The 26,807-nt window shown below is 32.1% G+C and overlaps 1 protein-coding gene across 3 annotated transcripts; it reads left to right on the top strand.

Annotated features, from left to right (window-relative positions):
* Positions 1 to 82: 82 nt before the first annotated feature.
* On the top strand, positions 83 to 26,807 carry LOC124357756 (upstream stimulatory factor 2). 3 transcript variants are annotated; one of them, XM_046809790.1, is made up of 7 exons: positions 83 to 384; positions 5,005 to 5,180; positions 6,827 to 6,970; positions 12,765 to 12,898; positions 13,054 to 13,191; positions 13,756 to 13,976; positions 20,674 to 26,807. In XM_046809790.1, the coding sequence occupies exons 1-7, from the start codon at positions 353 to 355 to the stop codon at positions 20,756 to 20,758; spliced, it is 930 nt and encodes a 309-aa protein (XP_046665746.1). In that variant the 5' UTR covers positions 83 to 352; the 3' UTR covers positions 20,759 to 26,807. The 3 variants fall into 3 exon arrangements, with proteins under 3 accessions (XP_046665746.1, XP_046665748.1, XP_046665747.1); XM_046809792.1 differs by having other exon boundaries at positions 87 to 384; positions 13,756 to 13,980; positions 20,677 to 26,807; XM_046809791.1 differs by having other exon boundaries at positions 91 to 384; positions 13,756 to 13,980.

Below are 26,807 nucleotides of genomic sequence, written 5' to 3'. Positions count from 1 at the left end.
TGCTGCCGTCTACTTTATTTGGAGGATTTATTTGAAACTAAGTCATATTTTCATTATTGACAAAATAGATCTTAGTTTAACCAATAATTCTTCTTTTAGTATGATTTTTGCTAATTCTAAAAAACTTTATTTTGGTGAAAAAATATTTTGAATTGTTTTATTTCTAATAAGATATGAGATAATTTCGTTCTAATAGAATACACTGCGCATGAATTTTAATTTCAGTGGCTCAGTTGGTACCGTTGAGGCAGCCATTTCACGATAGGCCTAGCTTGCTCACATGACCTGTTGTTTGTTCCCGTGATCAAGTTTTAGTTTTCTGGCAAATTCAAAACTTCACCTTCGAATTGTAATGGATATAATAGATCACTCCTTGGATACCAGGTAGTTAAATAATGAGTTCTTAACACATCCGTTGTGACACTCTGCTGCTGTTATCATAGTAAACCATTCATTTTATCAGTAGCATAATCTTATGCTTGTAATCGTTTGATTTAGTAACCTGCCTTTTAATTTCCCGTTTTTTTTTTTCGATTTTGATTTGTCAGAATATTTCTACCGGTCTTATTTAATTTATTGGTAACTACATGATTAATTTATTTTAGTTAAAGTTAGGCTATGTGTAACTATTTATAGGTTTGTTGAGGTTAACCCATTAGTTTATAATGTATAGGCTAAGCTTTGTTCACTCCCTAAAAACTTTTTAACTTAACTTAGAAGCTCTGCCTAATTTAGGCATAATCTTCTCCACAAAACAGGGGCTATATGGTTGCAGGTCTGTATCAGGCCACTAAAATATTTTAATATAATATGGGTACAGTACAATGAGTGGCCACCACAACAATCTAATCATCGATATTTCTGATTATCTAAACTACCTAATAAACTTGCAGTATAATAAACATCCTAAACTCGAATCATCGATATTCATAAGTAAAACATCCTCGATATAACTACTAGTATGAAACGAAATTACTTGATAGGTATTTCAAATTCCAGTATAAAAAGTAATAGTGTTATTGTGAATAAAAAACAATCTAGGCTATGTGTATGTATAAAATATAACAATCGAAACAATATAACATTTACTTTTTACTATTTTGAAGGATAAATGTGTCTAACACAATAATAAAACAAGTAACCATTTTATGTATTGCCATTACAGATGAACAGTATTAGTGTCAATAACAGGTAATTCAAAAGTAACCTATTACCGGAATTTCAGTAACAGCTTGGCTAAATGATATGGTGTTCTCATAATGATGTTCTGGTTTTAGGTTACTCTGTAACCAGTTACAGGGCAAGTCCATTTTGTGCAAGTTTTTTAAAATTTTTTTTTTAGGGAGAGGCAGGAAAAATGCTTTTGCGCACACAGGTGGCCAGCCTGTAGTGTGGGACTCCTACTTACGTAGAATACCCACTAAAAACCTCCTCTACTCTTAGGATTCTAGCCTGGAAACCGCTTATCGCTTTAAACTTCGGGCTAGGCCTAATTTTGGCTTACGCCCAGAGGGCTCGCACCTATCTAGCCGTTCGGATCTTGGATCTGTCCCATGTTCCGGTCCAGATCACTCTTTTTGGCGCGGAGTATACCCTGTGCAAAGCTGTGTCCACCGAAATCATACCGAAAGTGTGAGTCACTTCAAGGCGGGGCCTTTCCCAACGTGGGCAGTGGAAGAAAGTGTGTTCCGCGTCGTCGGGAACGCCTGAGCAATAAATGCAATCCGGCGAAACAGCCTTGCCCATTCGGTGTAGGTATGACTGGAAATAGCTGTGACCACTCAAAAACATTGTGAGGTAGAAATCCACCTCGCCATGCCGCCGTTCTACCCAAGGTTGTTTGATAAGTCTGGCAGTCCAACGTCCACAGGTGTCTTGTTGCCAGCTGTTTTGCCATTGCTGGTACGCAAGTAATGAGACTAGAAATGTAAATATTACACTATGGAATGTTACCATGCGATATAAGTAACTTTAGATTAGGTTATCGTAAATATGTTACTAGTAGTACCGAAGTTAAACATAATCTTTACAAGCGCCCACATGATCTTGAATTTGGATACTACCTATCTTGAGGGATGTTTTTCTTATTTTGCAAGAAGTAAGTCCCACCGAAGCACGCACTGATGGCCAGGGGCATTTCTTATCAGTAGTTTTGCAACCTCAAATTACGTCCTAGATTGTACAATGTGATCTGACATCTGAGAACTTTGATGCTCTAGGATGTGATCTGAGGTTGGGAAAATGATGATGATCAGAAATGCCCCTGGCCATCAGTTTGGGCTTCGGTAGCACCATCCCGCACTTCTGGCGAAGTAAGAGAAACATTCTTCAAGATAGTGTGAAAACTCAAGCTGAAATCACATGAGCACTAGTAAATATTACTGTAACTTTTTATATTTATAATATGTACGTATGTATAGCCTAATAATAAATAGTAGATACGGACTTTGCAGTATTCAATAGTTGTGTTTTATAGTGAAGATTTGAATTAACCCATTTATAATTTTATTAGTTTATCAATGTATGTTACATTGTAATGAATTAGTTTTGTATACTAAAGTGACACCACAGTAACAGGTTACTGGAATTTAATTCCTCAACAAGTTATTTTATAATATTTTATAGACAAACAACAGTATTTCCTGGCTCTAATGGCTAATACTCAAATACCAAACACATGATTTAACTTTGTTTGAATTAATTTGAAATAATAGTGCAACACTGAATTACATTCTAGACTTTTAAGATTGTATTATAGTGAAGCTATATTTTTGTATGTCAAAAAAGTATACACATTTTAGATTATATAAAATTAAATTATAATTAATATTTTTTTGGTAGGTCAGTTGACCCAAGGGTACAGTGGTTGACCCTAGGTAGGGTGGTTTGCCTTTGGGTAGGTCCTACAGTCAGTAGTTATGTTGCAAGCAGACCTTCACACCTCTACTCCATATTGCATAACAGAACAGTAATAAAACATAAATGATTTATTAGTGTTAAAATCAGTTGTATAATCCCAAGTATTGACATTCAAAAAAATGCTGAATTGCTTAATTTTTCAAATTTAATTTCCAATTTAAATTAGGATTTTGTTAGACTTAGTAATTTTTGTGATGAATACATGGAGCTTAGCCAAAGTGACTATAAGTTATTTCTGCATTATTCTTGCAATTAGTTTTATGGGGCACAAAATGTCTTCTGAATAGGTCTGGATCCTTTACAGTTGAGCGGCCATCCCTAGTGACGGTTGAGATTGGTTCTCATAGTTAATTGGCTGTAGTTCTCCAAAATTCTCCTTTTGAAGACGACAATGTTTCTCCAGTAGAATCCAAAACTATTTTGCAAGATTGTTGGTATCGGTATAATGGGACTGGAGTCAATCGTAATTTGGTTTAATAATTTGTATTTAAATCAATTTTAAAAAAGGGAAATATAAGAAATGAGGATAACAGCTGAAGATTATTGCAGAGCCATGGGAATTAACTTCACCAAGTAAATATAATTGTTTTATGAGATATATTTTTATAAGGGATAAGAAGAAAAGCACATTGTTGTATGAATAGTTATCAAATGAGCGATTGTATTTCATAAGTGTAATGCAATATTTATAAATCAAAGGTGTGTCTTTTATATTACATGATGGAAAAGTCGTTAACGGTACAAATTTCTATGAGGAATAATAATAAAAGCAATAATTGTGTATGCTTATTTCTAAATAACTTGTTCATTTATTTATAAATGAAATATATATTTATAGATCAGTGATGTGAAATGGATAAATTTGTTTGACAATAGTTTTAACACCCTTACCAAAACACCGATTTGTGAGACTCCCTTGGAAATTTAACTTTATTGTATTGACAGCCCTGCTGTACATGTGACACTGTCTGCCACAAAAGCTGCCCTCCTAACTTTTCTTTTCCACTAGAACCTGTTGTGGTTTAGTCACGCTTGACCTTGACCACATTGGACTATTGAACCATTACTGACCATGCGTTTTGGTTACTGAGTACGAGTTGTGAGTCTGAGTGACCGGGTATTTCTGTTAGTGTTCTTTGACTACAAGTGAAATATCTCAGTCACTGGGTGTTTCTGTTGTGTAGTTATATACTCAATTTATATTGAATACTAAGTATTCAATTTACAATTCAAGTCTACATTTTGAAAACATTACTTTTCCAATTTTGTGTATATTTAACACTTTTTATTTGTATTTTTGTTTTGATTGGGTTTGTTATATCAGTGCTCTATTACAATTTTTAACTATCTTCCGGGTAATCACCTCGACAGGGAGCATGGCGCTAAAGTCCAATATTTTAGAAACTACCATATGAAACTTCTACGTACAGTATTGTTGTCATTCTTTGAATGGTTTTTTGCCTAGGGATTCTATTAAGAAGTAATGTACAAAATGTTTGTAAAATCGTAATTATAGGGGATTGGTAATTTTTTATCTGAATTCCTTTTGACTTGTGCCCCTATCCTATAGAATTATAGAAATGATTAGTAACTTAATGCAACGACTGTTTTACTGACATCATATTTTTTTCACACATTTTAGTTAATTCGTTCTTTACTTTTAGAGTTTAATAATGTTTGCAAAGATGTATAATATGTAACAACTTTGTTCAAATAGAGTTATTAAAATAATAAAAACATCAAAGTATTCTGCCATGACAGAGCAGCCAAATCAATTCAGCCTGGTAGTACCAGAAGCGTGTCACAGTAATTCATCCAGGAGAGGATTGATTGGTAATACATATGAATGACATTTCTAACTGTTACAGATTCTCGTTAAATTTATTCGAAAATATCCTTTTTTTACAAGTTACTTGAATTGTCAGTAATTTAAATATTTGCCAGATAATTCATTTTAGGTATCAAGAGTGAAGGCTTTTTACATTAGTTAGTTAATTAGATTTAAGTTTCAATTATATTATATCAAAATATATCTTAAAACACAGTATGACAGCTGTATTTTTATCAACTTGATTATTTTAACAGTGATGAAAAAGATGTGGATACAGAATTGCTTGGGAAAGAGTTGGTGACTGCCCAACCATTAACAATAGTAGAAGAAGATGCATCTCTGTCACCCGACGACTCAGGACAAATTCCTCAGAGTCTGTTAGATAATGGTGACGAGGAAATAACATACCAACTGCGAAGTGCTGAAGGAGGTACAAAATTATTTTCTTTCTCATTGTTGAAATATTTGTATATAGTTTTGTAATAGAATAACAGAACTATGTGTTAACCACAATTTAAAATAGCTGTATTATCTACTAGCAAAACAAATAATTAAGAAGATTATTATATGGCTAATAATTAACAAGAAGAAATACTTCACAGGCCAGCCTTGGCTACTTAGCTTTCCTACCTCTTTGGTATTGCAATAGCCATAGTCACTAGTTTCTCATCTACCTCTTTGGTATTGCAATAGTCATAGTCACTAGTTTCTCATCTGTAGTTACTTGGTTGCGCCTTTAGACAATTAATAGTTAAAAGCTGAACACTACAGAGTTGCACTGCTTTTTTTTTCGTAAATGGTACTGTGCTTTGTTATTGCTGTCTTTATTGTACTGGTTATAACATTTAAATACTTTATTCTCAGTATGTATTTTCATTGTTAGCAGTTTATTTTTTATATTAGTTTTATATTTAGTAATTTTATTTTGTTGCTGTTGTGTAGAAACTTTATATTCAAGGTTCAGGTATTTATTTTAGGTATTACTACGGTGAGTAAAGCTCAGATGTTGGTTTTACTGTTATGTTTATAAAATAACTCGTATGTGATTTATTATGTGATCAGTAATTTATGTATGTTGCCGTAATCCTTCCAATATTTAAAATGTGAATGAACAGATAAATCAATAACTGTTTGTTAACTATAAAAAAGTGGCTTCCCTCAGTGTTGAAATAATATATTGTGTACCAAGTGGAAGAAACACATGGGATTGGAGATTTCTGAGATCGTAGTTAGTAATAAATACTCAATATGAAAAGTTTACTTATAAAATTATGGCAAATAAAACCTACAAGCACCGCTTTTATATGTTAAAATAAAATGTGACTTGCCACATTGCTGCCAATATAGATTAATTATTAACTAAAGTAATATATGGGGGTGGGTCTAGTGTTTCCAATGTTCTTTGGAATTTTGCCTTTGAACTTAATCACTTAATAAAACTTAAGTGACTCCTTCACATTGACATCGACTCACATACCTTAGCGTCAGCATCTTAACTTGACATTTCAGTTGTATTCACATAAAGGAAGTTTGAATCAAAGTAGTCCTCAAAGAAGAATCATTGTAGGACTCAAGATCTCGCCTAAAACAAAATCGCAACGGTATTAGCCATTTATCGAAGCAACTTGTAATTACAACTACGTGGTCTTGTCAGAAGGACACACCAGAACTTAATCTGGCAAATAATCCATCATATGTAAGTTACTTTACTATTTATACATTTACTTCATAATACATTAAAAATGATGTTGATGAAAGGGCTAGTTAATAATACAAAAAATGTAAATTTTAATTATAGACAAGGCACGTGAGGAGTTGATCGACAGCAAGATCTTCAACTACAAAGTTCAAAAGAGAATATATTGACTAGGTTATTAATCCGCCAAGAATTTAGTTCCAAGAACAACGAAGAAAAATAATAGTAACGAGTAACAGGGTTGTGAAAATATATATATATTATTATAAATAACGGTACAATTCTTTAGTATTCGATTACATAATGTAAATGGTTTTCACTGAAAATAAAAGTAAATTCTGACGTATTCAAAATTTAAATACCCTTACTTTTGCTTTCAGTGACATACAGAGTTGTGTCTGTGGGAGCAGAAGACCTGTCTGATGCTTTGCCGCAACTTGTCACTACCAACGGAACCAGTTTTAGTAACTCCTCCTCACCCCCTCCTGGTGTTCAAGCTCTTCTGACAAACTCTGTTAATGGAGGTAAGTGGTATATGACTTGTTGAGCTTTTACTCTTTCTAATTAAGTGATAAGGAAGTCCACTAGTGTTCATCTCTAATATGTGCTGCTACTTTTAGGTTGTTTCATAACCATTTAAACACAGTTTCATTGTTAAATCAGTATTATAAACTTGAAATACGAGGTATGGCTATTAAATAACGGGACTGACGCTGCAGAGGAACGAGTGCGCATACGCCAACCAACAATGACCAACAGCTGTGTAGTTTGAGACTTCCTCTTCAGAATGCAGTTAGTCTCGTTTCTGTAAACAACATCGTTGTGTCATAACCTTCATTTATGTAAGTGTTGTTATTTTGTTTTGTCGGAAAAATGGTTAGCGTAATAATAGAGCAACGAATTGTTATTAAATTTCACGTTAAACTTGAAAAACCGCTACCGAAACCTATAATTTACTAAAAGAAGTGTATGTCAGTGAATGTTTATCGCGGACTCGTGTTTTTGAATGGTTTAAGCGTTTTCAAGATGGTCGACAAGACGTGGAAGATGATTCGCGGCCAGGTCGTCCTTCAACATCAAAATCTGAAGACAATGTCGAAAAAGTTGCTAATTTGATTCGGCCTGACCGACAATTAAGCATTCGTGCAGTTGCTGAATCTGTAGGCATTGACAAAGAATGTGTACGGAAAATTTTACATGACAATTTGAACATGCGAAAAGTGTGTGCAAAAATTCTTACGATTGATCAACAAGCAGCTCGTAAAAATGTTTGTACTGACACTTTGAATGCCATTGAAAATGACTCAAATTTATTGGAAAGAATAATAACATGTGATGAATCGTGGTTTTTTACTTATGATCCGGAAACGAAACGCCAATCCATGCATTGGAAGACCTCAACTTCACAGAGAGCCATAAAAGCAAGAATAAGCAAGTCAAAATTTAAAGCAATGATGATTGTTTTTTTCGACATTCGTGGGATTGTGTACCTTCACTGGGTTCCTGAAGGTCAAACAATTAATCAACATTACTATCTTGAGGTACTTAATAAACTATGTGAAAGAGTAAGAAAAAAACGACCCGAAATGTGGAAGGACAAATCATGGATTTTGCACCAAGACAATGCGCCAGCTCATTCCGCGTTATCTGTCAAGTGGTTCCTGACCAAGTACAGCATCCCAGTGTTAGAACATCCACCTTACTTGCCAGACCTAGCACCATGCGACTTTTATCTTTTCCCTAAGGTGAAATCTGCATTGAAAGGTACGAGATTTGGATCCGTAGAAGCTGTTCAAGAAAAAGCGGCAAGACTCCTGAAAGAGTTGACAGAAGATGACTTTCAGCATTGTTTCCAACAATGGAAAATTCGCATGGAGCGTTGCAGGGATAGAGAAGGGGTGTATATTGAAGGTGATAATAAGTAATTATGTTTAAAATGAAAATACATTTTTTTACAATATCAGTCCCGTTATTTAATAGCCATACCTCGTATTGTTGTCTGATTTGTTGGTAAAATCCTTTAGCTCAAACAGCTGTCTGCTCGCATTTATATTGTTTTTACATTCAACCTGTACCTGATGTTTACTTTTGTTAATATTGTTGTTAATTGTTCTTATTAGTGATTCTTAAGAAATAATATGTATGAAGAGTTGGCAATATAAATTGAGGAGTAAATGTGTGCTTTTCTTCATCCCCTTAGCAACAACTTCGCATCTGAGATAAGACAATTTTAATAGAAATGATTTTTTTATGTTTCTATTGTAAATGTGTTAAAAGTAAAAATATTTAAAATAAAATAATAATGATTATTAAAAAATTATACCTGTAAAAAATAGTAATTCAACAAACTGTAAACCACCAGAGAACATTATAGTAGATCTGATTTTCCGGCCCAATGTGACGGATAGGAGGCCAAACAATCAATCATATTCCATTTTGAGTGGGAACATTTTTAATGTTAATTTTAAAGTGTTTAGTATTGATGATTGGTGGTTTGAGAGTATCACAAGATTATGTATGTTTGCTGTTCTCTTTTTTTCATATTATTAACATTAAGATTTTTTTAACTGAACAAGAGAATAGAGATTCTAATCTTTGAAATATAGTGTTCAATTTTTGTAACAGATCTGTGTTATAATTTTGTATTACATAGATGACATTTTTGTAAAGTTTTACTTTTTTTTATTATTATTATTATGCTAAAAGTACCTTTTTTGGCTAGCTTTTTTCAGTTAACCCAGGATCGGTAGTGTCTTTAGGTAGCGCCTAACAAAAATATTTTGTTATATAGAAATTTTTTTTATTTTTGACTCAAACATTTCAAACTCCAGCTATTCTTAAATGAGTGTGTGATTCCGATTTTTGACGTTGTTATGCAATGTTTCACATACACATGGTTTGTCAGGGGGAGGGGGAAGTGCACCCTGCTGGCTTTTTTAGTCTGTGCCTCGCCACGATACTGATCGCGTCACTGACAGTGTTAGCATTCTAACCTCCATACCTTTGACGTTATTGTCTTGTGCGTTTCACGCATATTTTTTACCACAATTAGTGAAATTTATCCCAGAAAACAACCCGCCGGATGTCCTTAACATACACATAAACTTGCAGCCGCTGTTGTAAAGAGAATATTCTAACCGATTGACAAATCTGGCAGAAACATTACTATAGATAACTATTTCACTTTAGTTCCACTTGCCAATGATCTGTATGCTAACCATAGGACGACAATAGTAGTCACAATTAGAAAGAACAAGTTAGTTACCAGCAGAATTTTTGAATGTTAAGGAAAGACCAGTTGGAAGCAGTATGTTTGCTTTCAGCAAAGAACCTAATAATACGTTGTTAGTTTCATATGTGCCAAGCAAAATAAAATGTTCTTATGCTTTCCACCCTACATGATGATACCATTGACTCAAACCGGAGATGACAACCAGAAGTCATTACTTTTTATAATCTAACGAAAGGAGGTGTTGTTGTTGATAGGAAGAAAAAAAGACTATGATGTCAAAAGAGTTAACAACAAATAGCCTTTAGTAATCTTCTGTGGCCTTCTTGATCTGACTACTGTCAATGCCTAGATTATTTATTTCCCAAATATGGGAGATTCAATTTCTAGAAGAAATTTCATCACCAATCTTGCAATGGACCTGGTTAAACCAAATCTTTTGAGACGTGCCTCAGTCGTTGTGCCGTCAGTTGGACTCAGACAGTCAATCAAAAACGTACTTGGCCAAGATCACCCTGTCAGGATTGAGAGACCAGTTCATTATTGCTCAATATACTTTATGTTTCAAATGAAAATTTAATTGAACCCCAAATAGTATTTATATAAATATAAACACTAATCAGTAATTATAAACATAATTAATTATTACTAAAACTATTATTTGTCTTTATCTTTGCAGAAACTCTCGGGCAGAAACCAAGTTGTGCCTACTGCCTAGTCCGAAAAAAACCAATTTACCTCAGTCTGCTGTGGTCAATGCAGAAAATCTATTTGCAAAGAGCATACTGGTCAAACAAAAATAATATGTGTAAAATGTGAATGTGTTTCCCAACAAGTCCAAACAACTCACTGAAAAGGGCAATGTTCGAAAAGACTTTGTAATTGATGATTTATTTGAGCAATTTTGATTGAACTTATACTAAACTGACATGAAATTTAATTGAAAAATTCAAATTATACTTTCTCTTAGCAATGCTTAGATTACTCAGTTCTCTCATGATATTTACTGTAATATTTACAAAAATCTAATAATTTGAAATAGTTTCTGATCATGTCACAATGTAATACCAGATATAAATACACACAGGTATAATGGATGTAATATTTGTTAATATTTATATGAATACTATAAATGTTATGAGAATCGATTCAAACAGCCTGTAAGAAGTCTGTGTAAGCACACTTACCTGATGTTAGGGAGTGCCTATACGCGCTACCTCTTGTGTTCTTTAAGATATCACTCCCGATCCCGAGTTAAGTAGATGAATATATAGCATGGTTATGAAATTCATATATTTAGAATTGAATTTACAATTTTGTTATATGTTTAAATATCTTATAGCAATTAAATAATTTGTAGTCAATTTTTATTTCGTAAAACACTAATACCAGGGTGGCCACCCAACCGGAAATAAGCTGGGAATTTTTCTGAGAACCGGGAAAATTTTGAAAATAATATTTCCGTCTCCAAGAACCTACAAAATCAAAACATAATTTAACAGTTTCTTGAATCAAGAACTGATTAACCCATCGCGGATCACTGACGAGCTGGGCTCGTCACGCAGCGGCCAGGCCTAACGGCACGATGTCGAACTCAGGTTGCAAAAGCGGTCTGTTTTTAGGTTTCCCTGCAAATAGTTCTATTAATGTCTGATAGATCGGGCGATCGTCTTCACTTGTCAACTAAGAGTGTTTAACAACGGTCTACGTTTAGAGTTTTCAAAAGTTTTATAAATATCCTACAGATCGCAGTTGTATGTCGAAGTTGAAAAATCATTCCTATGAGTTTACTCTCTGCTTATTAGCGCTTCTGATTGGGTGTTTCCCTCAGTTGTTATTATAATACTTTAGAGGTTAGTGACAGAACTAAACGACGCAGACGTACATATTGGCGGGTTTAGTCTAGACAATGGCCCGGATGTTGTAATCGCTTCGCACGAGCCGCTTTATTTAGACTATGATTCAGACATCATCCCTGCTACCCCGGAACCTTGCTTGTGTGTTATCGTTCCTACATCACAGATACCCCAGCATGCCCATGTTCCATCTGAACGAAAACCTTCACAGCTGAATTTCCTAGTATACAATAGCGAGCGATACGTTATGGCTTACCATTGCTGTTCGTGTGGCCGCTGACCGTAAATTAATTCGTGCCCGCGCGCCAAAACAATACGACCCGCAATGGGTTAATCTCGAAACATTGTATTTTACGCGACGGGTATTGTGAAATTGTCAATGAAGATCGACATATGTTCATGAGAAACATCTGACGCCGGTAGATCTAAGGTTACCTCCACCAGTGTAGTGAGTTTATCTTGGTTAGTTCTACTCCTGTGCCGCGGCAAGCCTCTGCCCCCCCCCCTCACCGTCAACCCTAAAACATAACTATACATTGGGCAATTAAAATTGGCCGACCGATCGTTTCGGATTTCGGCATTAAACGAGTGGTACGCTTTAAGCGGCAGAGCGGTAGTAACCGTGATACAAACGACACATCAAAAGACACAGAGATAAAAATTAAGGAGCTTATATTAGGTAATTGTCACCCAATTTCTCTCATATCGCTAGCGAGAAAATGCTAGAGCACTATTGTCATTGACGATAAAACGTCATCATTGCACTTGGCGTAAGAGTTAAATACAGAACTACAGTTGTCTATTTGGTTTTAAAATAGACTAGATAAACAGAAATTTTCGACCACGAAAAAACAGAATTTGAAAAGAGATTTTGAGTGGCCACCCTGAATACTTATTTTTTTAAACTAATGAAACCTCAGAAACATTTTGTCTAAGCAAGTCTATAAACATCCTGTGTTTTCAGGGCAATTATATGTGATTGGCTCCCCTCAGGAAGTGTTTGGTCAGCAGAATCAACGGAACATTGTAACTCTATAAACATTCTGTGTTTTCAGGGCAGTTATATGTGATCAGCTCCCCTCAGGAAGTGTTTGGTCAGCAGAATCAATGGAACATTATAACTCTAAACATTCTGTGTTTTCAGGGCAGTTATATGTGATCGGCTCCCCTCAGGAAGTGTTTGGTCAGCAGAATCAATGGAACATTATAACTCTAAACATTCTGTGTTTTTAGGGCAGTTATATGTGATCGGCTCCCCTCAGGAAGTGTTTGGTCAGCAGAACCAACGGAACATAGTACCTCGTGTGCCTCAAAACATACAGTTGGAGACAATGAGAGGGGGTTCATCATCTTCTCAGTGCAGGCCTGTGAGTATTTCTCATGCATAATTTTCTAATTCTAGGTCAAATTTGCTCATTTAAAAAATTCTTCTCTTTTTGTAAAAATACTAGCATTTCACTAGGATAGCTAATGCTGTTATTTTATAATATTACTTAATGCTTATGTTTTGTTTTTCATTCAGAGAGATGATAGGCGAAGAGCGACACACAACGAAGTGGAACGGCGAAGACGAGATAAAATTAACAACTGGATTTCAAAACTGAGTAAAATAATTCCCGATTGTTCTCAAGACACGGGTAAAGGAAGTTTTGAAACGCAAGTAAGCAATTTTTTTATTTCTTGTTGTGCAAATGTTTTACTCTTCTTCTGTATTATGTATTTGTATCTACTTTGTAATTAATGTTGTACAGCTGAGTATACAAAAATTAAAGTTTGCAGTTTTATTAAAGAATTGGTGTTTAATATTTTTTTAAATTGTTAATGTTTAACATTGGGTAGTAATGTATTGAAAATAGTGATTACAGAAAGTGAGTTATTGGTTAATTTTGGTCCTTGCTTAACAAAATGATAAGATTATGACACATGAAAACAGAGTTGATTATAGGTTTTCTGAACACTATGTTTAAGTTTTTGTAACACATTAACTGTCAAAATCTTCATTTGTTTACAAAAAGGAATGCAATAGAACGAATTTCATACCTTTGCAGTATTCTTCTGTGAAGTATATACTAATTTGTTATCATTTTTAATGCAACAATTATGATTTGCGAATATTTGCACAATATGTTTCTGATTAAAAAAATACTATATGTAATTTGCTGTTTAGTGCCATATGGTGCAACAATTAACAAGCTTTTCTCAAACCTGAAATGTTGGCTTCCAGAGTAAAGGTGGTATATTGGCAAAAGCATGTGACTACATAATGGAGCTGAGGTCATGTAATCAGCGACTGCTGGACTATGGAAAGGAGAATGAACAGCTGGTGTCGGATCTGGAGAACATGTCCCGACAGATCGAGGAGCTCAGGAACGAAAACAACCAATTGAAAGCTCAGCTGGCTGAGCATGGCATCAGTCCGTGCCACGGCTCTCTCTCCATTACGTAGTAGGTATGTTTTATAACCAGAATATTGAGTCTTTCATAAGCTTTCAGTGCCATAAACTGGAATTTTACTTTACTGAAAACCAATAGATTACTTACACAAATATCCATAACGTCATTAATTATCGCCCGATTGACAGTACACCAAATACCAATCGCTAAAATGTTTTTATGCGTACTTTGTAATTTTGTAAACTATAAATACATAAACTAATCAAATATTTATCTTTGGATGGTGGTTGACAGCTGGACGTCATTATGCAAATTACCAATCCCAAAAACATAATTTTGTTTTACTTTGTGTGTGTTAGATATGTAACCTAATTAACAAATTATCGTACATTTGTAAATAATATTTTGATTGCAGTTAGTATTTCATATAATTATTTTTATACGTTGCTGCATCTATTTGTAGACGACTGCTGATCGGTATTACGTAAATTATTGATCGCTAAAACATGTTTTTATTGTATTTTGTTTATGAATAACAGTAAATATATAATGTAATTGACAAACTGTAATTTTGTAAATAATATTTTGCTTGCATTTAATATTTTCTAAAATATGTTTTGTGCATAAGTCTGATGCTTGTATGTGCATCCGGATGGCAGAAGCAAATTTTTGTTTATTTCACAATTTTGTAAGTTGTATGAATATTTTTCTCTGTAAAATATATTTTGTTTTTCATTTTATTTTTTGATCGTTATTAAGAGTGGTTTAAATGTTTTAAAAACTTAAGTTTAAAATATGTGTCGTAAGTGATATAAATGTATGCTCATATTTTTGCAAATTAGAAGCATATTCTGGAAGCTCATATTTAAATGTATCAAATTACTGTATAATCTATTAGATTATGTAAAAGGTAAGGAATATGACTTGGTTCTTAAAATGTAATAGCTATTTCTCTTAACCTCTGCTAATCCACTTGCAACAGAGCGGTCTTCTTGAATTACTTTGCATATTATTAGACAGACACCAAAGATTTAAGAATGACAGAAATTGGATTGGGGCTGATTTTGTTTCAATCATACTTCGGTTAAAAATAAGCTCTTTAGGATTCAAATTTTGAGAATCAGGAATAGATATTTTAAGATTTGGAAACAAGATTTGTGATTAAAAAATTTTAGATTTTTCCAACACTAAAGAACAGTTAGTAAGATAGCAAGTCCTAGAATTATAGAACAATCAGCTGACATAAGTCATTGATTTATATTCAGTAAACAGCTAAATAAACAAAAACATGCTGATTAAGTTAATATACCTTGTGTTAAAAATGTTAAGCACACTGAAGGATCTTGGAAATAGCAAAGATTAAATGAATAAATTTGTGCATAATAAGGCCAACAAATTAATGTAGTTAATCTAATTATAGGTTGCATCATTCACTTGTTGTGCTTAAAAAACTGTTTTTGGTCAAAATATTCAAACTGTCACAGTTCTTTTGTGAGTACCTATATTGTAACATTCTTACATGAAATGTCTTTTAATTTTTTAATATTATAATGAAAAACCTTGAAGACCAGCAAGCTAAAGGTGTAGGGTTTAAGTACAGTTTTCAATGCCACAACCCATTTTTTACTTTATTAAAAGAAAGTAGGTTTTTTTATTGATTTCAAAAATACCACACATATATATCAGGGTGTTCTGAAAAAAGGTGCCCATAAGTCTGGGGCGTGATTCCTCACATCAAATAAGAAAAAAAGGTCTAATTAACATAAGGGTCCAAAATGCTTAGGTACCAAGTTATACAGGGTGAAAGATTTCGGTCTGAATTTCAGGTCCCCTGCTGCAACGAAGCCCTACGGGTATCTGTTTGGCTGTTAATTAAGTGTACAATTTAGCGTACTTTATGTAAATGAACTGAACAATTGAATAAACCGTTTCCAGACCTGTTGCTTCAGTAATTTTTAAGATATGTGCACGAAAATACGCGAAACTTGGTCCCGAAAAACAAGTTACATTTAGGTTTGAAGCAGATTTACTATGTTAAATGTACACTATACACAAAATATTTTTTCTCGGTTCTTGTTGATAATTTAAGTTCGAAGAGGAAAGATGTAAAATAAGTCTTAATAGACAATACGCAAACTTTAATATAATAATCCTTTAATTACATACAAAAACGCATGAAAAATAGACTAAATCTGTTAAGCTCCTACAAATGTAATATTGAAATTAAAACAGCTGTTTTATTAAAACAATTAATGAGTTACTATTATTTTTTTATCAAGTAAATAATTTTTAACAATCATACATTATCATTCATTAAAAAAAGTTATCTGAATTATCATGCAACAATAAAGTTACCACTTGTCCTAAAAAACTAACACCGCACTCAGTAGATGTTCAATATGTTTCCCCTCATCAATATACAAGCATCCATGCCGTCTTCATCATAGACTGCCGAAACTCTTTCGATGATACCACGGTGTCTCTCTTATCCTTTGAATTCCCGTGTAACAATCCTTTTTCGCATCTACTTCTATGGTATCACAGGCGAGTCGTAGACAAGCGTCTTTATGTCCCATAATGAAAAAGTCTAGAGGTGAGTCAGGTGACTTGCAGGCCATGCTTATGGGGCATCCTCGACCTTTTCCATCTGTTTGGATTTCTTCATTTAAAAATTCTCTTACTTGTAATGTGTATTGAGCTGGAGCTCCATCACTGCATGTAACCACTGGTTGGTGGTGTGTTATAGTGGACATCTTCGAGTAAGCTTTTCTGATTATGTCGTCAAGAAATGTTAATAATTTTCTCACAAAGCAAAATAATAAAAACCTACAAGTTATCTTGCATGGGAATTCTTTGAAATTGGTTTGGGGATTAATTTTATTTTGTTAAAGTTAGTCGTATTTTTGATTGGCTTGAGTTGGGTTAGTGTAGTTGTGTGTTAGAGAGAGAGTATTGATGAATGTTGGGTGCTGGGATTGATAGGGGTTTTTGGATTTTTTTTAGTTGTGATGGTGTGATGGTTGTGGGTTTGGTCGTATTTCGTATCGTTGATTTGTCTGGTTGTGTGGGTTTTTTGTTTAAGGATCTTGTGTGTTATGGTGATTAATGGTTTGGGTAGATTTTTTTTAATGTTGATGTGTAGCAATTCGTATAGAGGATGTAGCGTTGGATTTGGACTGGTTTAAGTGGCATTTATCTGGGTGATGTTATAGTGACAATATGTGTTGGAGGTGTGTTTGGATGGTTGTTTTAGTTATGAGGTTTACGTTTTTGTGTTGATCAATTTCGTGTTTGTTTGTTTATGTGTTTTGGTGAGTTAGACTGTGTTGGTTCTATCGTTGGGGGTAGGTTATTAGTTTGTGTGTGTATGGCGTTGTGTTAGTCTTATTATGAGTGGAATTGTGGTTTTGCTTATTTGTTTCTTTTTGTATTTCGTTGAGTTTGAGGCATTTTGTTTATTGGTTGAGGATTATGTTAGGTTGTTGTTTTTGGGATATTTTAGTTGGTTAACTGTTTTGGTTTATGTTGTTGGATTGGGTTTTTTATTGAATTCTGGTGGTAGGGTGTATATTTTGCTAGTGACAGAATGATGAATGATTGACATGATTTAGCAAAAACACACTCTTGCCAAGTCACCCACACAATACATAAAACCCCAAGCCACAAAACCCAACAATCAACTGACCTTGCAAATGGAGGAACAACTTTGTGACACTGAACATTTTTTTGGGTGTTTTTTATGGAAGATATTGTTAGTAAATTTTTTATTTCAGGGTTTGTTCTTGTAATAATATCGAGGAAGCCACGCTAGATATTAGAAAGAACAGAGATCATATGGAAATGCAAAATTATTAATATGAGAAATAACGAATAATATACCAATTATAATTGATTGATGATCCTCGGATCAAGAATATAATTAGAGAGATAAGCACAATACTAATTACCTTACTCAATATAAGATATGAATTACAATTCTACTGAAGGTAACACATTGATAATGAATTCGATTGTGTCAATGAGACACATACAAATAGATACTTGAGCGTATCAGGTAAAAAAACTAATAAAAATTTTATCACCCAGAATAGAAGCCCATAACGTTTATTAGAAACTGATATTGGTGACGGCTTCTTTTTGAAAATAGCACGTGGATTTTCAATTGCCCACATTGTGAGTATTGTGGGTGTTAAGAATAGCAATTCTTGAAAAATTTTGCTCATCAGTAAAGATATTGTAATTTTATAAAATGTGGATTTCTGCACCTTTGGATAAGCCATTGGCATAGCTGAACACGAGGTAAGTAATCTCGAGGCAAAAGAGCTGGACCTTTTGATAGTTGACATAAATTAATATAAAAATATTAATGTTAAGAATGCATTCTGCTGCTCGTGTAAAATCTTCTACAGACAATTGAATTACTAAACACACGAAATCCAAGGCTAAGTCTCTAGTACTTCTTTCCAGGATGATTCTCTATTTCGTCCAACACGCCCTCCTCCAATTCTGCTGTAACGTTGTACGTGGCCAGTCCTGATCTACAACTTTTCCAGATTTAAGGGTCCCAGTCTCGCTTAGCCTTCCATGAATGGAAGAAAAACATTTTATGAGTCGGAAAAACTGTCCTATGTGGAATTGTTCCCCTTACTGATAGAGTCGTCTAGCCTGGACGTCTGTTGCAATGTGCATTGAACGTACATTAAATGCATGTCTGCACATTTCACCATTAGTGTACTATTATTCATATTACCTGACATTGATGATTAAGATATTATTAGCTATCAAAAAATTAACTTCCATCGGCACTAGCACTAACTTGGATTTTAATGTTAACAGATTCAACACACGCACTTTAATGAGCAATGGAAAAAAATAGCTGCTTGGAATGTTTATTTTAATTATTATAAACAAAGTTACATTGTAAAAAAATATGTTTTAAATAGAAATTATTTTGGTTCTCAAATCAAATATTTTAATTAAAACAGCCTGTTTTAATTTCGCAATATTACATTTGTAGAGTGCTTAACAAGTTTTTGTCTATTTTTCATGCGTTTTGTATGTATTTAAGGATTATTTTTTAAAGTTGACGTTTGTATATTATAGACTGTATTTTTACATCTTTACTCTGCGATATTAAATTTTCTTCAAAGTACGTGAAAAATTATTTTTGTTGTATAGTGTAATTTTAAACATAGTAAATCTGCTTCAAACCTAAATGTAAATTGTTTTTCGGGACCAAGTTTCGCGTTTATTTGTCACATATCTTAAAAATTTACTGTAGCTTCAGAGTCTGAACTATACGGGTTTTTATTATATATACTGGGTCAGTTAATTTATACATAAGTATCGCATAAATTGTTACATCTTATTAACAGCCAACAAATTCCCGTAGGGCTTCGTTTGCTGCAGGGGAACTGAATAATCAGACGAGTATCTTTCACACTGTATAACTGGTTAACTAAGCTTTTCGGACCTATGTTTTTCAGTCATTTTTTTCTTATTTGATGTGAGGAATCCACGCCGCTGACGTGATGGGCACCTTTTTTTCAGAACACCCTGTATAATATATATATATATATATATATATATATATATATATGTGTTATACTTTATTTCAGGTTTTAAATAATAAAAACCCGATTTTGTATGGTCATTAAATAGAAACTTTATTCTATTACTCGGGTGGTTGGTAAACCTGACTGATCACCTCATACTGCACTGCACTTACTGTTGGGATCAGCTGTTACAAAATACACCATTCATTTTTTATTATAAGGGATTTTTTATTACAATAATTGTTGGGTTAGTAAACTTGTAAGGTTTTACAATCAGCTGTTTAACAATGTATAAATATATACAAATATCAGATGATCAATGTAAAGTGTGTCTACTAAATAATAATCATTTGATTTGTTACTTTAGTCACCTTCACAAGTATACATTATAAACATACACTGGTTGTGCAATGGAGAGACGGAAATAAATTTCAAATTTACTGTCGGAAATCTTTACAAAATATTGACAATCACATTGATCATTTGTTGCGTCATATTGATGAAAAATATTATCCCAAGTTTTATTAACCCTAACTTTGCCCATCCAATTAAAAGAGCTAGCTCAAATAGGGTATGTATCCTTTTGAACTACACGTGTCATGTTGCATTATTCAATCAAGTCAAGAGACCTGTGATATGGTATAGTGATATTGCACAGCATCCATTTAATATAACAAATATCAACTCTATCAAGAGTATTAACCCAGTTTTTTAAAATTAATAGACATGGGGTTATTTCATAAATCTCAGTCCATGGTACATTGTACTAGAACGTGTGTTTTTGATAATAAAATCGCTTTTGTTAGTAAAATTATGTTAAAGAAAGTTACTCTTGATTAATTTGGGAAGTAAGAGAGCCACAATCCTATTCAAGATTTCCTATTTGATGTAACCTTTTCTAGTTGGTGGGAGTTAAAAGTACTGTAATTTATCTAATAAGTCACAATCAACTTGATGTGATCGTACATAGTTAGTGGGAGTTGACTGAATTATGATCTAATTAAGAAGCCACAATCCATTTTGATATAATTTTATCTGGTTAGTGGTTTCAAATTGAATCAATTCCCGACAAATCACCTGCATTAAAAAGTAAAACGGTCAAATTATTCGAATTTGTTTGTATTCAAATGTTATGTTTAAATCCACTTCAATGTTTTTCCATGCAACATTGTAATGTTGGTTTTACTTTGCAGCAGATCATCCTCATGCAATGTTTATGGTGTAGATCCAACTACAAACAGTGAGATTTTGCAACGTGGACCGTCAGCAGTGAAATAAGTAATTTAAAAAAGTGAACATAAATATTTTTATTAGTCCTGTAAGAAATCACAAAGTCAGATTTCTTTAAGTTTAGTCACTGTATTATTATATTAGTTCATATCAACATTTAAAAATGATGTTGTTCTTCCTTACATCACAAAACACAGCTAAGTCATAGTTACCATTATATGATTATTCATCGACTGTTATGTTATTTTATACGTAAATGAAGTTTGGTTTTGCACGTGGTTGAATAGTGATTTAAATAACCTCCTTATATATTAGGTTATTTTGGCAGTGTTACTAGTTCTGTGGCTTGTAATTGTTCTGTTTCTCAAGCACTGTATTTTACTAAACTTCATTTGAAGGCTGAATTTACAGGATAAGGAATAACAACATAATTGTTGTAAATTTGCTAACTTGCTCAACACAACATGATTAAGTTCTTGAAACGGTGAACTACTTACTTAGTGTGAACTTTGGTGTAATATGAAGCTCACAAAGCGTTTAGATTTATTCTTTACTTGTTTTCTTTTCATAGAACTGATGTATCGTAGTTATTTTTTCAGTTGTTGGTTCCACAAATTGAAGGGAACCAGCAAGATTCACCTAAATGGAGATTAACAGTTACAAATGGAGTAAACACAAATTTAAATTTGTAGCAACTTCTGAGTCACATGAATTTTAGTGGTAATTTCTAAACCTATATGACGTGTTTTTAGAGGATTTCAAGTCATCAATTTTTTTAGGAAGTTGTTCAAAAAATAGTTTCCTACAGTTTTTGTCTTTCCGTATAAGTGTCACAGACTGACAAATTTATTCTTTTTCCTGGTGTTATAATTGTGTAGAAAATCGTACATAATATTTTAAAGAGTGAAAATTCCTTATTATTTGTAGCATCTAAAAATGGCTCTCTATTAATTTACTTTGGAGTTCAAATTTAATATTATTTTTACTGCTTGTTTTTTGTGATATTACTGATGCTGAGATTTCATTGATTTTTATGTACACTTAACATATTCAGTGTGTGTGAATGAATAAAAATAAATGTATTACTTTCAATATAGAGAAATCATATAAGAAAGGTCATAATATTTTTCTCAAAGAGAATAGGCATAAATTTTATTTATTTAACAGTGTTCTTATGTTCATCTTATTATCAGTAGTCAATCTAGCGAATTCTTTTCCACTCAAATATATCGTTTGTCATTCAGTGTGTGCTTTAGATTTGTTATTATAACTGATTAAATGGGAAATTGTTCATTCACATTCATTAATCATCTTTTTTACAAATTTTCAGATTTGTTTAAGGATCAGAATATTACTGTTTTTATTAATTTTATTTATCAGTGCAAGCCGTTACTTTTGTTGGATCTTTGGCAACTATTCAGAATTATATTTATATATACTCCTGTCTTCTTGCTTGAGCATTCTTTCTGAAACACGAATTGTTTGTTGAATCTTTTGGATAGTGTACATTATTTTATTTTTGGTCTTTTTGGTTCAGAAACAGTAAATGGAAAGATTATCCAACTTTAAACATAAATTATGTTTATTGTATTTGTAACTATCCCTAATGCTCCCATTTAGATGAATCTCCAATTTCCTTTTAATACATCTTGAATTTTTTTAATCCTTTATTTCTTGAGCAAAAGTTTGTGTTGTGTATTCATTATCCTAAAGAATATTCACTATTGCCTTTCAGGTTAGAAACACATTCCATGTACCATAACTATTGTTAATGTAAGTTGTTAAATATGTAAATAATATAAGAAAGTTGTTAAGGTAATCAAAAAGTGTCTTTAAAATATTTTTTATCATTATTTCTGATTAATCCGCCATCCGTTTTTAATATTATTGGTATGCTGATAAAAAATAAAATTATAAAATAAGTTTAAAAGTTGGGTTTTGATGTTCTTAATTACTATTATAGTTTAATGTTACCAATACATTAGTTTTAGCTTATTTTTAATGTTATAAGCCTGTTTTATACCCCAAGAATGATGAATTTAATTATTACATAATGCCTGAATTTAATCATTTATGATTTATCTTACTATTTGTCATTTTTATTTCAAAATAATGTTTAAAATATTGAATCTGCTAGCAATACTTAACAGGCTCACTATCGTTGATTTTATTCCTTTTGCATTTAGCATAAAGTGACTGAAGACATCGTAATAGATGTATATGCATACTAAGCTCATTTAGTAAATGTATCTAATTGTAAAACTATATCACATTTAAAGGCAATAATCACATATGTTATTGTCAAATAAATTTTACCTAATAAGTTCAACTAATGACGTAATACTTGCTTTTAAAGACAATTTTATACCAATGGAGTTTAATAGTCAATTTTCCAATACAATATATAAAATAGTAAATCATATAAATTTACTTTACATCCCATATGTTATAGGCACCTGCTTCAGCATTACTGATAATTCATTACTATTCCATGAATAACAAACTAAGAGAAACTTAAAATTTTCCCAAAAACTAACTATATGAAAACCAACACCTGTATGTAAAAGATTAGACAGCAGCGTACAAACTTTGTTATAATTTGTTTCACTCCTTAGCACACACAGGGGCAAATATTGAACCCTTTTAATGCCAGGTATCTTGCTCCGAGACAATGTAAAAAGTACGCTTAAGCGCCGAGAGTCTCGCTCCAAGACAATACGTACCTTTGGGAAAGTACCAGATTTCTATGTCATTTGTAGTAACTCTATAACTTATTCCATACTGGCTGACATCATACCAAAGGCCAATACATGAACTGAACTAACCTTTTCACTTGTTATTTCTACTTTGTATTGCTGTTAGATTATGTAAACAACCAAAAATACAACTCTCTCGTTTAGTTGGCAGTGTCGTAATGAATGTATTCTAAGTTGTATTGTTATTAGAATTTTTTTAAAGTGATGAAAGTCAGATAAGAACACTTTTAGAAGATGTCTGTATAGATGATACATCCAAGTGTCCATGTTGTAGAGTTTGTTTGAAAATTGCCCAAGTAAGGTTATGTTTGAGTTTCGTTTTAGTAAGTAATGTTTTATTACACATGTTTTTACATGCTCTTTAGCAGGAAAATTTTAAAATTTCAAAATAAATTTTTGTTGTAGTAGCCTATATATTTGACTTAAAAACTGGATTTTTATTTTTTTCCGTGGAAATTTTGCTGTCTACAGTGATTTTTAATTTTTTAAATTATATAAAATCTGAATGTTACATAATTTCTGATACATCATTTAATTTATCTTTAAAAATGATTAAAAAGGAGCTTTTTATGATAAAAAATAAATTTTAGGTGAATGTTTTTCTAAAACCTTGCATTTTCATCCAAAACCCACTGGTACTTTTTGCGCAGTCACACAAAAAATAATTCAGCATTTTTCAACGTGGATTTTTTCTCCTCTGGCACTAAAAGGGTTAAATTTCAAATTAGACAGTATAATTTACTATATTTTACTTCTGCTATTATCACTATAGTAAGTACTAATAATCAATTTAACACGAATACACTTCAGCATGAAATCTATGTGTACATTCTGTTCATATAATTTAAACCTTCTTGCCTTTTGTTTGCTCCTACATAATTTATATGTATGCAGCATCAGATAACACAATGGTCATTATCATGACTTTTGTGTTAGATACTATTGAGCAATTGTGCAGACTCTGTCTGGCTCAGCCGCATGGCTCAACAGCAAACTAGCGATTATTAAAGCCACAAATATTTGTGAAATACATGTCAAAACTTGTTCACACACATATTAGTGGTGTCAATGGCAAATATTGTCCCAGTGGAAATGGTACATTATATGCAGAAATGATGGTAAACCATTTGTGGGTATAGACCATTGGTTTACATGACATGGTAAATGTTTACTGTACCTTATTGAACATTTTCAACAGGCATGTCTGAGTGTCATCATGCAAATAATAGCAGAATGATGGGGCACCAGTAACAATCATTTGGTTTACTGAGCACAAGAAATTGTATGAAACATAGCAAATAAATACACCAGACCTGTAAATATATATAAGGTCTGTGAAGTGTATATTTAAAACCTTATGAATATAATGTGACATGGTCACAAATACTTTTTTCATATCTGGAGCACCAAACTAATGAACTCAACTGGACTATAGCACCAGTACAATAGGCTGATATCAACTAGCATTTGTGTTTGTATGTCAAACAAATATAAACATCAGTGCCATGGTTGGTGATGTCGGGCTGACTATCAATGTAAATTGTGTTGTAGGTTTAAAACATTATAAGTTATATAGGTCATCTTGGATTGTACTGATGCTTAATTTAATGTCATTGCAAAGAATTTTTATATGGAGACCATTACATAGGATATACATTTGGTACTGTTTGGAAAATTTTGCATTGTAAAATGAATAGGCCAAAACTATAGCATTTGGTGATTTTTATGAACATTATTTTATTAAAGATAAATATATTGGAAATTTATTGTACAATATGACAAATCTCTTCTATTTATAATATGATTTTTTTCAAGTATAGAGGTATTTTTAAACTCTGTAGTGCCTGTATTAAAAAAAATACTACAAGCAATATACAAATCAGAATGTGGTCTCTTCTACTGGATCAATAGTTTTTTTGGGTTTTTTTCCGTTTAAAATATACATAATTTGTTAACGAATTTATTTCTGGTAGAGTGAGGTTTAATTATGATTTCTCCTAATAAACCAAACCAAGACTTGGAGGGATTTTTTTTAGTTTTTTTTTTTACTCAATATTATGATTTATATTTTTCAATATTAATCTGTTCATAGTTGTGTGCTTTTTAAACTAGTTAATCATAGCTAAATTAATATACAAATGTATTTGAAATACCACAATACAAGCCTATATTACCATGAATCTATGTGTTGCTTTTAATTTACAATGATATTAATTTTATTATATTAAAAACAAATTGGTTTAAAAAAATACTTGAACTAATGCTACATATAAGTTATTAAATGTTGATATTTGTTTATATATGTGTAACGTTCATAGAAAAATTAAATTTGTAAGTTATGTACACAATGTTGTAAATTTTTCAATCTTAAACTATATTTATTTTATTTTAGTTTTATATTTAAATGTCATTTTATGGGATTGTTATCTCTTTACTATATACTTTTTATTTGTTTTCAGAATGTTTTGTTTACACACTTGTTGATATTTGGTTTTCATTAAGCTTTAAAATGATCTGAACATTGTTTTACTTGTTTGTTTTAGATATGTTATGCTATGAGAGATTTGTACAACTTTCATTCAGTTATACGGTTAGCTCTTTATTTATTTGTTCTCGATACATCAAAACACCAATGTTATATAAAAATACAGTGTTATAATTTTTATTTTTTTGGAAGATGTTGAACTTATTATTTTTACTTTTGTTCTGTATCAAAATTCATAATGAAATGTTACACATAATATGTAAGTTGGCATCTCACAAATTTAAATCTGATCTAGATAACTTATATATCTAAGATTTAAAGTTCAAACTAGGTTTGTGTTGGTAACAAACATTTCTATTTTTATTTGTACAAGTTAGAATTGATTCCATAGATATTAATATTTCCATTAAGATTAACATGTTATTTATAAGTAACAGTTTCAACATAGTATAGTTTTGGTGTCTCAGGGTCATGATCAGCAAAAATAGAAGTTTTCTACAAATGCTCATTTGACAGTGAATGTAATTTATAAATAATTACATAATAATAATAGTTTACATAATTACCTAAATGGTGTGATAGTTCTATTTGTGTTTTTAATTCAATGTTTACTGTTATATTAATAAAAGTTGCCTTAAATATTAGCTTTTTTATTGTTTTTTCTTATCCTTGTTGATAATTATTTATGTTAATTAGTTACTTTTATTTATTATGTCTGCAGTTTTAATTCCAAATCAAACAATGAAATGTTCAATAATGTTAGAAAGTCAAGTCAATGTAAAGCAATCAAGTGTATATAATATAAAAAGAGTGATAAATGTTAAATAATATAGTAATTAAAGTGTTAATAAGACTG

This window comes from Homalodisca vitripennis, chromosome 3 (assembly GCF_021130785.1).
Source record: "Homalodisca vitripennis isolate AUS2020 chromosome 3, UT_GWSS_2.1, whole genome shotgun sequence".
NCBI lineage: Eukaryota > Metazoa > Arthropoda > Insecta > Hemiptera > Cicadellidae > Homalodisca > Homalodisca vitripennis.
This window is presented reverse-complemented; position numbering and strand designations above follow the sequence as displayed.